General features: G+C 33.1%; 2 protein-coding genes across 2 annotated transcripts; one reads left to right on the top strand and one right to left on the bottom strand.

Moving 5' to 3' along the window:
- Positions 1–1,132: 1,132 nt before the first annotated feature.
- LOC106773720 (serine/threonine-protein kinase OXI1) lies at positions 1,133–3,648 on the bottom strand. Its single transcript, XM_014660463.2, has 2 exons — positions 3,199–3,648; positions 1,133–2,140 (listed from the first exon to the last, which is right to left on the bottom strand). The coding sequence occupies exons 1-2, from the start codon at positions 3,582–3,584 to the stop codon at positions 1,312–1,314; spliced, it is 1,215 nt and encodes a 404-aa protein (XP_014515949.1). The 5' UTR covers positions 3,585–3,648; the 3' UTR covers positions 1,133–1,311.
- Positions 3,649–12,024: 8,376 nt separating this feature from the next.
- On the top strand, positions 12,025–13,591 carry LOC106773342. The gene is made up of 3 exons (XM_014660042.2): positions 12,025–12,882; positions 13,029–13,172; positions 13,349–13,591. The coding sequence occupies exons 1-3, from the start codon at positions 12,025–12,027 to the stop codon at positions 13,589–13,591; spliced, it is 1,245 nt and encodes a 414-aa protein (XP_014515528.2).
- Positions 13,592–14,589: the final 998 nt, after the last annotated feature.

Genomic DNA, 14,589 nt, shown 5'->3' on the forward strand with positions numbered 1-14,589 from the left:
GTTCACACCTTTCCTTGTGCGCAGACATGTTTGATCGTGATGAGCAAGAAAACTGGAATACACAGTTTCTGTTGATGATCGTCATCAAACTCGTATATATATATATATATATATATATATATATATATATATATATATATATATATATATATATATATATATATATATATACAAATTGAAGTTTTGAAAAGACTTAATGTATTATTTTTTTGAAAATATAATTTTTCTTATGATGGAAACTTTCAAAGTTAAAAGAAAAAAAAAAGTTTTAATTGGGAAACGAAAGTAATTTCCCAAAATGATAAAAAAATAATTAAAACAACTCAATTTTCGTATAATTTAAAACAACTTTCCAAAGTAATGAAAGAAGGTTTGGTATAATGTAAATTGAATAATCATAAACAATATAAATGTAATTTGTAAATGTAAGGAGTTTGAAAATAAACTATTGTAAATGCTAAAATGATTCAAAAATTAAATTGACAGAAACACATATTTAAACCGATATTGTATCTTCTTTTTTAGAAAACAAAGTATCGGAACTTCTAGATGAAGAAAAAATCTATTACGGTAGATTTCAAATAACGACATTGACTTATGTCGTTTATAAAGATTAAATTTTCTAAATTACATCACACCATATACGATTTTATGCTTAGCTATATATCAAATAAGTCAGTCCGACAAAATTTAACCAAATTGTTTTCAATTTATCAAGAAATAATTTGACAAAAATCGTAAATTAACCTACCAAATAAACAATATATTATCATAATTACGACAAATGTTATCTTACGGAATTATTTTAAGAGAGTTTTATTTTTAAAAACTATCGACAAGAGCTAATTAGCATATGAAGTAATAAAATGTTTACAGAACATAATTTATCATATCAAATATGCCTTTTAGCAGAAAATGGTGACGAATATACTTGTTAAACTTGACATTTTTTTATACTATCAACTCATCATGTTTTTTTTAGTATTTAACTAAATAATTTGTAAACAATGTAAAAACAAAACAAAACAGTCTGGAAAAAACAACAACAATTATATGAATTAATGTCTAGAATCACTAAGAAAGAGTAGGCATTATGTATTTCTTGTTTATAAAGTGATGTTGAAAAATAACGTACATTAATAATATTAACTATTAGAATTATATATTTGAGATCTCCAAAATTGAAAGGAAAATAAATCAAGTAATTCGTGAATGAGTCTAGACATTTGCCATTTTAATTATACGACATTTAAATGCAAAAAAATTTCATGCGTGATCTACATTTAGTCTATGTATGAAAGAATATGGAGGTCAAAAAATTAAAAAATCGTCATTCTTCTTGTTATGCTCACGATTCTCTACGCCATCATCATCATTCGTTGGAAAAAACACTTCGTTCACAAACACTTCCACGTCGTTTTTGCTAAACCCCACTTTGTTCTCAACCTCATTTGTGGGAATATAAGGTGGTCTTGCAATCTGCAACACTTTGTCCCACTTAACCCCTTTGAAGAAATCGTGGCCTTTGATCTCCTCCAATGTGATCCGACGGTCAGCATCTTTTTCCAACAATCTTGAAATTAAATCCCGTAACGCCGTCTTCTCTCCCGTTAACTCTGGCTCTTTAGTTAAGATCCGGTAGAACGTTTCCTTCCTATTTAATCCTTTAAACGGCGTCGTTCCATACAGCATCTCGTACAACAAGATGCCGTATGACCACCAATCGACGCTAAAACCATGACCTTTCCCTGATAAGATTTCGGGTGCCACGTATTCTTCTGTTCCAACGAACGAGTTTGATTTCTCAACCGAGTCGGACTCGGTGCGACGCACTGAGTCGACTGTACTTAGTGGGGGCTCCGAGTCCGAGTCCCACGGCGATATGCCGGAGTTGCAAAAACTGTATATACGAGTTAATCGTTGTTGTTTCCTTGAACGTTTCTCCGAGTTAGGACTCGGGGTCGAGTTTTGACTCAGTGAGTGAGGGGATTTAGGATTTAGCTTTTTGGAGAGATCAAAATCGACGAGCATTATGTGGCCGTTTTCTTGAATCATCACATTTTCTGGCTTCAAATCTCTGTACACTATTCCCAATTCGTGTAAATATTCCAATGCAAGCACCAATTCTACAGCGTAAAACCTACACATTGATAAAAGAAAACATCAGATAATTCTCTTTGTTATGCTTGGGTTTTTATGAAAATAAAAGAAAAACTACGTACATTTTCTCTCTTTGTTATTAATTATAAGACTATTTTTTAATTATATAATTAATTCATTTTTTACATCATTATTTATAAATATTATAAATACCGAAGAAGGAGTAAATACTTTTTTCTTTTCTTTACTAAACTTATACCATAAAAAGAATAAAATTTCATACTATATTTTTTTTCTGATCTAACTTTCTCAAAAATTAGGAAGAAAAAAGAAAAAAAAATTAAGCGAACAGTGCGACCGAATAGGACAAGCAACCAGATTCGGTCTTGTTTGGTTGGCAACAGAAATAAATGAAGACAGCTTTTTTTTAACTATTTTTCAAAGACTCCTTGTTTAAACAGCGTAAAAAAAATCGAATGTCATAATCCACCACTTTCCCTTATTATAGTTTAATATTTCGTTGAAACAATATCTTCTAGCTTATATCAATTTTAACATAACTAAAATAGTTTAAGTATGATTTGATTAAAATTATTAAAACAAAAATTTTAAACATTACCTAAATTGTATATAAAATATGTACTGAGATTCATGAATTTACGAATCAAAGAAATAGATAATCCAGTATTTGAGAAATTGTTGAAATGGTTTCATAATTTTTTAGGTGAATTTGTAAAAAACATAATAATTTAAAGAAAAACCAATGTTTTCTTAGAAAAATCTAAGATAATCAATCTAACTATTTTGCACAATAATTAATGTAAAAAAAAAAATAACATCTATGTTCATATTGATATTACTGAAAACAGATTCTGATTAACAAATTTATTATTTTACATTTTTTTCTTTTTTATAAGATTTAAATATTGACAAAAATAACAGTCTAGAATATTTTCATTCTTCTAAGCTAAATTTCTGGTCAACCTAACTGGGAAGTGAAAGTTCAGAACTCCGATATTCTCTTCTTCGCAAGGTTTCGTTTCTACTTTAACGAAACAGAAGAAAATGAAACGAAGAAAAGGTATTATTCTAACGTACCTGATGGTGTCATCGGAGAACATTTTTTCAGTCTGTTTCTTCCTGAGAGAGTGGAGCGTGCCACCATGGCAGTAATCGATGGCGAACGCAATCACTTTCTCCGTTTCCAGAACGCCTCTAAGCCTCGGCAAGAGCGGATGATTGAAACGACGGAGCACTTCTTCTTCAAACGACACTCTCCCGTACTCCTCCTCGTCCTTCTTTCTCGTCCTCTTCTGCGCAATCAGCGCCTTCGACATCACTTTAAGCGCCACGCACTCTCCCGACCGCCGGCCACCGGCACGAGCCAGGAACACCACGCCTTTGGCGCCGCGCCCCACGGCGGAGACCACTGTCATGTCCTCGAAATTAAGCGACCGATCGGAGGTGCTTTCGCCGTCGCCCATGGTATGGGTTACCGGAAATGAGCTGGTGAAGTTTTCTTCGTTTTTCAGTTGAGATTTAGGTTGACGGTGTTGTAGAGGTTTTATAGGGCGTGCGTGAACGGTGGGTGCATACTTTTACTTTATTTTTTGCTTGCGGTCCAAGATTTTTTTGGGATTGAATGGACTTTCGTGAGGGTTGCGTGATCTTCGGACACGTGTCCAAAACGACGTCACTGTTAACGTGTTATTGTGAAGAGAGAGCGAAACTGCGGGAACGTGATTAAAACGCGTTTGGATTCTAGACTGTAACACTGTTCGGCATTATTTTTTTAATTCACATGTCGATAGATCTTATAAACACTCACACTATTAAGTAAAACTTGGTTCAGTAGTGTGTCAACTATATGATATTAAGTTTAACACATTAAAAAGTTATAAAAAAAGAATAATTATTTTAAGTTGATAATAATTTATTTCTAAAAAAAATTATTAAGTCCTTAAATTTATAAAAGAAAATTACAAATTAGTATATATTCTACACCTTTTGTATCATGTATTGACACTCGAATAGTATTATCTTCCCTATTCTTTTAATAAACCATAAAACTTATATAATTTTATTAAATTTAAACATATTTTAACTACCTTTCTTTTGTCTAGTGATATTTTCTTTTGAATAACTAAGTTTTATTTAATGTCTGGTCTTTGTTAAATCATTATTTATTTTAAGAACTAAATTGTTTAAATCTCTTATATTTGTAATAAATAACAAAGAAAATACCGACATTATTATATGCTGGTTAGAATAATTTCAAACTTTAAGAATTTTTAAATTTTAATTTTTTGAAAAGTTAAAATACATGTATGATTTTTTTTTTTAAAAAAAGAACAGTTTCTTTGGCTTGTGTATTTCATAAAAAACGTAACAAATAGATCAGTTTTACTACTACTACTACCGATTTTTCATTTTTTATTTTTACTTTTTTCTTCTAGAAGTACTTAAAAAAAATTATTACAAACATACTCATTCTATTCCACCTTAAAGAAAGGAAAAGAAGGTAGTTTTGCAAGCATTTTCTTCCTTTTTACCAAGGAAATGGTCTTTAACTTTGTTGTTAAGTTAGACCACACCACACTTTTCTTCCTTCTTTTCTTTTAAAATATTATTCTATGACATATTCAATTTCTTCACACTAACCATTAAATCCGTCACAATTATTTTTTATTATTTTTTTAATCCACAGCTTAAATTATATATATATAAACATTGTTATGTTATAAGAAAATAATTTTAGTCAAACTGGGAGCATGGAAAATGCACTAGACATGAAGCAGAGCCTCTAGTTTATAAATAATATAGAAAAAATGCAGCATTCCATGGATGATGATGACATCATTAATTTTTTAAATCATCTCACAACTTAGAATCTCAGATATAATAATTAGCGCAGGGATGTGATGAGAATCTTTATATTAATATTTTTACAGAAAATATCTATTTTTGTATGAATAAATAGATATAACTGAATTAAACCAAACTTACATCACAAAATAAATGCGTTTTTTTAACTGAACCAAGTCATATAAATAATCGAAACATAGACCAAATTAATAAAATGATTTTTTTTAAAAGAAATTAACTAAATAACTTTACTGAAAACAAGTTTGTTATAACTTAATTGTTTATACAGAGTGGTTACATTAAAAAAAATATTTTTGCAAACCCCTAATCTTTATATTAATAGAAATTGTATTATTATTTTTTATTATGTAACTATCTAATATCTATATTTGTGTTAAGAATTAAATTCTTGTATTTGAGAATGTTAAAACCTAGTGAGAACATGTTGAAATAAACAAAAACAATTTAGTTTTTCTGTTACAGTTTTCATATCAGTGTATATAAAGTTGTAAATCACTTATTTTGGTGTTTAATAAAATTTTTAGTGTTTAATAAAATTTTTAGAGAAGCATTTCATACTTGTAAGTGTCTCTGTAAGTGTGTGTGGTGGTTCTCTGTGTTTTGCTCCGATGAGTGATAGCCCTGGCCGTGTGTGGGGGTATGTGGAGGAAACCCTAGCAGAGCTCCTTCTCTCCTCTCACTCCACAATTCTCGTCATTTGCATCTTCTCTCTCTATCATGTGTTCCTTTTCTTTTAAAACATCAGAAACTTTATTTGGTGGTGTTTTGACGTTTTTTCCCTTTAGTCTGAATATGGTATCAAGAGCTCAAGACGTTTTCGTGGTGTATATTTGAAGTGGGTGTTGAATTTGTATCTGGAGGTGTGTGTATCCAGAAGAGAAGAAAGAAGGGTTCTTTGGATGGGTGAAGATCAAAGAATCAGCAAGATTGTTGCAAGAAAGGATGGCTGGAATTGGAGGAATACAAGGACCATTACCCATATTTGATGGCAAGCAATTTGATGATTGATGCATCAAGGTGCAGGCCGCGTTTGGTTTTCAGGATGTCCTGGATATTATTGAGGAAGGAGTGCTTAAATTGAGTGAAAAGGCAACCCAAGAACAGAAGAAAGAACACAAGATGTTGGTAAAACTGGATAGCAAAGGAGATTTAGGGCATTCTTGTGAAGACTTATGGTGATGGAGACAGAAATGCAAAGGTGAAACTACAGGCACTAAGGAGGCAATTTGAAACTTTGATCATGGAGGAGAGTGAAACCGTAGCTGAGTACTTTGATAAGGTATAAGAATTAGTGAAAAAAATGAGGACTTGTGGTGATAAAATGACAGATGAGTATATTGTAGATAAAATTCTGAGGACCCTAACCTCCATATTTGACTATGTGGTGGATGCCATTGAAAAAACTCGAAGGAAGGAGGATATTGATATTGAGGAACTGCTGCATTCATTAGAAGCCCATAAGTTACGCCTCAATGAATGCAGACAGTGTCAGGAGCAGGCCCTGCAGGCCAGATCACATTGGAAAGGGAAAAAGGGCTTCAAGAAAGGAGGTAAAGAAAGCAAGAAGAGTAAAGACTCTCAGGACCAGCAAGGAGAAGAGTCCAGTGAGTTAGGTAAAGGGAAAAATCAAAAGAAGGCAGATAGAGAGTGAAAATTTGACCAGAAAAAAGTCAAATGTTTTAACTGCCAGAAATATGGTCATTATGCTAAGGAGTGTTGGAATGGAGAATGGGCTAAAAATAAACCCAAGAAGAGGGCTAATATGGCCTAGGAGGAAGATTTAGACTCTGAAGCAGTGATTTTGATGGCCCATGTTGATGAGGAACAACCAGAAAGCACTGTTTGGTATCTTGATTATGGGTGCTCCACTCATATGACGGGGAAAAAAGACTGGTTTGTGAAAATGCAGGGAGTTGAACATGGGAAGATCAGATTTGTTGATAATAGTAGCTTGGAGGCAGAGGGTTCTGGCAGAGTAGTGTTGAGAGGTGAAGATGGTAGAGAAATAATCATAGATGAGGTACTATATGTACCTGGGTTGAAGACTAATATGCTTAGTCTTGGACAACTTTTGCAGAAGAAATACATGATGAAGATGGAGGACAATTGCCTTAGCATCTTCAATTGAATGGGAAGGTTGTTGTGCAGGCATAGCTATCACATAACAGAACATTCAAAGTGGTGATGGAGGCAGTAAATCATCACTTTTATACTGCAACAGAAAGGGAAGAGGAATGACTGTGGCATCTCAAATTTGGACACCTGAATTTTCAGGATTTAACAATGTTAAGCCAGAAGAAAATGGTGATTGGCTTACCAAAGGTAGACATTCCAGGAATTGTTTGCAAAGAATGTGTTCAATGCAAACATACCAGAGCTATTTTTCAAAGGATTTTACCTCAGAAATTTGCAGAGAAGCTTGGAGTGGTGTATTCAAATGTGTGTGGCCCTATACAAGTAGAAACACCTGGTGGCAACAGGTATTTTCTATTATTCATAGATGACTGGACCAGGAAATGTTGGGTCTATCTTTTGAAGAGAAAAGGGGAGGTGCTGCAACAGTTTCAGAAATTCAAAAAGTTGGTTGAAAGGCAGAGTGAAAAGAAATTGAAAATCCTGAGAATAGATGGAGGAGAAGAGTATATCTCGACTGATTTAAGAGATTATTGTGAAAAAGGAGGGAATTGTTCATGAAGTCACTCCTCCCTACACGCCTCAACACAATGGGGCAGCAGGGAGGAAAAACAGAACAATCCTAAATATGGTAAGGTGCATGTTGTAAAGTAAGGGGTTGCCTAGTTTCTTATGGGGTGAGGCTATGATGACATGTACCTATGTTTTGAATTTGCCTCCAACAAAGAGACTGAATGGTGTCACACCAGAGGAGGCTTGGACTAGAGTGAAGCCAGATGTTAAACATCTGAAGATTTTTTGTTCCTTATGCTACAAACATGTTCCAGAACAGTTAAGAAAGAAGCTGGATGACAGAGGAATTCCATTAATTCTGATAGGGTATCATGTTACAGGTGGGTACAAGTTATATGACCCTATAACAGGTGCAACTTCAATTAGCAGGGATGTGAAAGTTGATGAAGTTGGAGAATAGTAGTGGGAATTAAAAGAGAAAGAAGGACCAACCATTGAGTTGGAAAGTGAACCTGCAGCAGAATTAGAGGCATGCAGGAGGGAGGAGAATGTTAGGAGGTCCTTTAGAATCACTCAATTGTCAACACCTCTGAGAGACTATGATCTAGCCTATGATGCAACCATCTCATCAAAGGGAAATTTTGTTCATTTTGCATTGATAGCAGAAGCTAAGCCAGTTGAATTTGAACAAGAAGTGAAGGATGAGAGGTGGTACAAGGCCATGCAGGAAGAACTGGGTTCAATTGAGAAGAACCAGACCTGGGAGTTAACAGAGTTGCCTCTTAACAAGAGACCCATAGCACTAAAGTGGATTTATAAGTCCAAAATAAATCCACAAGGTGTGGTGGTTAGGTACAAGGGCAGGTTGGTGGCCAAAGGGTTTTTACAGCAGGCTAAAATTGATTATGGAGAAGTGTTTGCTCCAGTGGCCAGAATGAAGAAGATGAGATTGGTGGTTTTCTTGGCGGTGCATAACAACTGGACCTTACATCATTTAGATGTAAAGTCTGCCTTTCTGAATGAGAACTTGGAAGAAGAAGTATATGTTGTCCAGCCTCAAGGATTTGATGTCAAGAGGCATCTTGACAAGGTGTATAGGTTGAAGAAGGCTCTATATGGGCTTAAGCAGGCTCCAAGGGCCTGAAATCAAAGGATAAATGGTTTTATGCGAAGCATTGGGTTTGAGAAGTGTATCTCTGAACATGGAGTGTATGTTCAGTGTTACCAGCAAGATGAGAGAGAAGAAATGTTGATAGTGTGCTTGTATGTAGATGATCTGCTAGTCACTGGAAGCAGTGTGGAGAAAATCACTAATTTCAAAAACCAAATGCTACAGGAATTTGAAATGAGTGATTTGGGGCAGCTGAGCTATTTTCTTGGGATTGAATTCACCAAAACCGATGAAGGAATGTTGATGCATCATTCCAGGTACGCATTGGACATGTTAACTAAGTTTAACATGCTTCATTGCAACTCTACTAATACCCCAACATAAGTGGGTTTGAAACTTGAGAAGGACCCTAAAGAAGAAGCCATTGATCCTACTGAATATAGGAGAATGGTTGGAAGCCTAAGGTATTTGTGTAATACTAAGCCAGACATCTGTTACAGTATGGGCTTGATTAGCAGATTTATGCAGAATCCTAGAGTCTCTCATTTGAATGCTGTGAAAAGAATTTTGAGGTACCTAAAAGGTACTTACAAGTATGGGATTTTGTTGACAAGAGGTGAACCAGGAGGAGAGGTGCGAGTCACTGCTTACTCAAACTCAGACTGGTGTGGAGATAAGGGTGATAGGAAGAGCACTGCTAGGTATGTGTTTTTCTTGGGAGGAGCACCAATTTCGTGGAGTTATACTAAGGAACCAATTGTGGCTCTTTCATCTTGTGAGGCAGAATATATTGCTGCCTGTGAAGCCTCGTGTCAGGTAGTTTGGTTGTGTTCATTGATGAAAAAGTTGAAGATGGAAGTAAAAGGGAAGGTCAGACTGCTTGTTGACAACAAGTCAGCCATTGACCTGACTAAGCATCCTACATCGCATGGTAGGAGCAAACATATCCAGACATGTTTTCACTTCATCAGGGAACAAGTCAGCAAAGGGAAGCTCGAAGTGGTATACTGCAGATCCGAAGACCAGGTTGCAAATATACTTACTGAGGCATTGAAAGGTGAACGCTTTCTAACACTTAGAAAGCAAATCGGAGTGAGAAAAGTGGAGATCGGTGTAGATCGACAGAAAGAGGCTATAAAAACCTAGGGTTTTCTTCTCAAAAGTGGAGATTAGCTCAGAGAAAGAAGTTTTCATGATTTTAATCGGTGAAAACGTTTTTCAGGTCAAAGAAAGTGTTTTTACCGATTATTAATCGATGGAAGAGGCGTAGTTTCGCCGGACATGAAGTTTTCACCGATTCAATCGACGAAAAAGGGGAGTTTTTCATCAAATTGTGTTCTTTTATCGTTATTGTTTAGGAGAAGTGTTGAAATAAACAAAAACATGTTAGTTTTTCTGTTACAGTTTTCAGATCAGTGTATATAAAGCTGTAAATCACATACTTTGGTGTTTAATAAAATTTTTAGAGAAGCATTTATACCTGTGAGTGTCTTTGTAAGTGCGTGTGGTGGTTATCTGTGTTTTGCTTCGGTTAGTGGTAGCCTTGGCCGTGTGTGAGGGTCTGTGGAGGAAACCCTAGCAGAGCTCCTTCTCTGCTCTCACTCTCACTCTGCAATTCTCGTTATTTGCATCTTCTCTCTATCACGTGTTCCTTTTCGTTTAAAACATCAGAAACTTTATTTGGTGGTGTTTTGACGTTTCTTCCCTTTAGTCCGAATAGAACATACATTTTGAAGTGAAAAAAAGAAAACTGAAACTTATATTGGAAATGAGATTAAAGATTTAGAAAATTATAAATCTTAGACGGAGTTTTTGCAAATTACAGTCCATCACATTAATTAAACTTAGTTAGTATAACCTTGAAATGTACTTCCCCTGGTACATAGCAACTCCCGTTTCAATATAGGGAAACTCTGCCAAAAAAAATATGATAGGATTACCAAATCTATCATTTCAAGTTCCCTATTTAAACTTTGCTTGAGTGATTTAATACTAGTTGGACTATTACCACTCCTCATTATATCATCCACATATAAGAAAATAAGAAGAACTTTAGTGATACTCATAATCTTAAAATATACATCATGTTTAAATGAATATTTCTATATGTTAGTATTTTGAGGTTGTGAAAGGAATAACTGATGGGATAGAGAAAATGTAAAAGTAGTAGCTGAAAGAAGTGTATTTGTAGTTGTCTTAGTTGTGGTAGATGTTGTCTTACATCAAATGGTAGAGTATATGGGTATTAACCTATAAATTATTCTGGAAAGTGCTAGCACAACTTATGTGGAATGTTCTAGATTTTTATCCAGGTAGAATATTTTTGATATTTTTCTTCTTATCTTAGACTTTTCTATAATATTTTAGAATTTGTATTACACTTTCTATCTTTAGAATTTTTTATATTTTTCTAGAATTTGTATTACACCTTAATATTGAAAGCCAACACTATGAAGGAAAGTGTCAATCCTTTTGTACAAGGCTCTCAATGCCTACTCACGACAGAGACTTCATTAATTTCAAAACCTTTTGTTGATCCTCTTTGCTTATGAAACTAATAGGCTGAATAATGAAAACTTTGTCATTGAATGCTTTATTAAGAAAGATTGATTTTACATCCAACTACCAACTCCTAAATCTTCTAAATAGAGAAAAGAAATAATCAATCTTAAAGTTTTCAATCTAGCATAATTTAAGCTAAAAATTTAGTGTAATTAAATAAGTAATTTTTGTTATTTAAGAAAAATAAAAACCTACAAAAGTGAAACCATGTCAAGTTTGCCTAAACAAATCATTAATCAAGTTGTTTTCACGTCTAAAAATAGTTACAAAAGTTTCCAAATAGTTTTACAATATGTAAAACTAGGTCAATACATGTTAAATTAGGTTTAAACACCTTACCAAACACCCTATACATCCAATGAAAAATTTACAACCAATATCAATTTAAAATTTAGTTATGCCAATTATATAATTATACAGTGATCCACTATATATAAAACTAGTAACTAATTTCATATAAGTATAAATTTACTTCGTTTAAAATTTAAATGATCATAATCTTCATCTAATAACAAATCATGACTATGATCAACACATTATCTTTTTCTTATATGGTATGCAGATTTTCTAGTCAATGTTTTATTACTTCATCTTTTGATTTCGATCTTATCAAACTCTCATGTTCTCATTATGTTTTAAATTATCTACGTGATTATCAAATGAATGATCCTATATGCATATTTTCATGGCTAATGGCAACGATTTCTGTGTAGGTTAATATGAGGAGTATCTCTAAAGTAGCTATGATTTTATTATCAATAATGATGTTGCTTTCTGACACAACCCACTCAGTTGTTTTAGAGTCGGGTGAAAATCATATAAAGTCAGCTATTTTTTTCTCTGAAAAATTTGAAGTGGGACCAGGAAAAATTGTAGTTAAAACATTATTAGATATTGACTTTCCAAGGGGTCACATTGGGGTCAAGAGTTTTGATGTTGAAGTAGTTGATGAAGTTGGTAATTCAGTACCTTTGTATGAAACTTACCTTCATCATTGGTTTGCTGTAAAATATATTGAAAACATTACCATGTCACACTACATTAAACAATCTCACGACCTTCACAATGGTATCGAATTTGAAAGAAATGATGGTGCATGCCAAGGATTTTTGCTTCCACATTATTGGGGCTTGGGAGGAGAATCACGAGGAACACATTCAAATCTTCCAGATCCTTTTGCAGTTGAATTAGGTAATGCTGCAAAAATAAAGCGTGGGTTTAAAGAAAAATGGTTGTTTAGCATTATGGTTATTGATACACGTGGAACACATGATAGAAAAGGTTGTACAGAGTGTAGGTGTAAGCTTATGAATCTCCCAAAAGACTTTTACAATGTCACAACGGGCATTAATGGTCAATTGTTGTCTAGAAATTATAAAGGAGGACTCTTTTGTTGTCAAGATAACGTACAATGTAAATTAAGAAATGGTTTTCGTGGCCCAACAAGAAAGCTTTCCCTAAGATACAAAATAAGGTGGGTTGATTGGGATGAACATCAAGTGCCTCTTAAGTTCTACATACTTGATTCAACTGACCGTGTAAGATCAAATGGTTCTACACCAATTCATGATTGTCAGGTACATGATTTGTTCAATACGTACTATACTTTAAAAATTATAAGCAAACATTGGAAACTAATTTATTTTCAAAACAAAACTATTAGGGTATTAATTACTTGTTTTTGTCGATATGTGAGTAAAATAAATTTGTCAATTTGTTATAGGCAGAGTATACGATCCCAAGAAATCATGAGAGTGACTTCCCTCATGTTAAGAAAGCAGACATCCCAATGACAAAAGGTGGTTATCTTATATATGGCACTGCTCATATGCACACTGGTGTTGTCAATGCTACTCTATATGGACAGGTAATGTTTGATATTTGTTGTTCCCATATAAGCTATATCATGTAGATAAACTTACATTAACTTTAGAGTAATTCATATTTTCATTAGGAATGAATTTTGTTTATACTTATATATCATTATAAGAAATTGAGTAGTTTATTGAATCGTATTTATATTTATGATGATGCTTAACTTAGGATGGAAGGGTTTTATGCACTTCATATCCAAAATACGGGACCGGAAAAGAAGCAGGAAATGAAAAGGGTTACCTGGTTGGAATGTCAGTTTGTTATCCCAAACCTCGTTCCATCAAGATCGAAGATGGAGAAATTCTAACACTGGAATCCATATATGAAAACAAGTTTCGTACTGGAGCTATGGGACATTTCTACATTTACTTGGCAGAACAAATACCAAACAAATATTTGAAGGAAATTTGATGTGAAACTAATAATTTATCTATCTGTAATGACTTATATAATTTGTAGTATAATTGGAATACACCAATACCAATTCTATACCATCACTATGTGTATTAATGTTGTTTTAATTTTAATCCACTACTTGGTTTGGTTTATGATCGTGAATAAATACTTATGTGAACCAGATGTCAATTTGAATCGATAAATAGTAAAACATTCTTGAGTTAATTGCAAATCTCATCAAAGTGGAGATGAAGAAAAAAATATATATAATTGAAAATGAATAAATTTTCTCTTGTATTATGCAATTTATTCTTTTTACACCATCCAGATATTCATATAATTAACTTTTTAAAAGAAACTCCTTGAAAATGTATGCTTGTCAGATAATAAAATAGTGATGAAGTTACTGTTGTTATGACTATTTTGATTTTAGTATACATTATTTCATCATAAAAAATGCACACGTTGATGTAGAGGACTCAAACTAATTGACTTGTATTTTCAGAGAAACAAGTCAATTTTTATATTAATTACATAGTGGAAACAATTTTAGTATTCACCCTATATCGTAGGAGTATCTAGATTATATTAATACCTGTTAATCCCAATTTAATCAAAGTTGACATATATATAATAATATCTCGTTAAGAATAATAAAATAGCAACTATATTTCCAAAAAGAGAGAGAAGAACCTAACCTACAGGAGAGCACCACAAAAGGAAATAGATACATAGATAAGTTTTTTTAGAAGTAATAGTACGATGATACACTTTTATATTAAATATAAAAGTAAAACATTATCAAAATATAAATTTTTATATTTTGTTAAAAAAATAAAAAATAAAAAAAGATAGTATCAAGATTATATTAAAACCTGTTAATCCCAATTTAATTAAAGGTGACATATATATCATAATACCTCGTAAAGGACAATAAAATAGAAACCATATTTTCAAAGAGAGAGAACAACCTAACCTATAGAAGAGCACCACAAAAGGAAATAAATATATGG

The sequence above is a fragment of the Vigna radiata genome, chromosome 9 (genome assembly GCF_000741045.1).
Source record: "Vigna radiata var. radiata cultivar VC1973A chromosome 9, Vradiata_ver6, whole genome shotgun sequence".
Classification (NCBI taxonomy): domain Eukaryota; kingdom Viridiplantae; phylum Streptophyta; class Magnoliopsida; order Fabales; family Fabaceae; genus Vigna; species Vigna radiata.

Coding starts and splice junctions, on each gene's coding strand:
- LOC106773720 (XM_014660463.2), bottom strand. CDS start 3,584: ATGGGCGACGGCGAAAGCACCTCCGATCGGTCGCTTAATTTCGAGGAC. Junction 2,141..3,198: donor TTCTCCGATGACACCATCAG/GTACGTTAGAAT, acceptor ATCAATGTGTAG/GTTTTACGCTGTAGAATTGG.
- LOC106773342 (XM_014660042.2), top strand. CDS start 12,025: ATGAGGAGTATCTCTAAAGTAGCTATGATTTTATTATCAATAATGATG. Junction 12,883..13,028: donor CACCAATTCATGATTGTCAG/GTACATGATTTG, acceptor AATTTGTTATAG/GCAGAGTATACGATCCCAAG. Junction 13,173..13,348: donor ATGCTACTCTATATGGACAG/GTAATGTTTGAT, acceptor TGCTTAACTTAG/GATGGAAGGGTTTTATGCAC.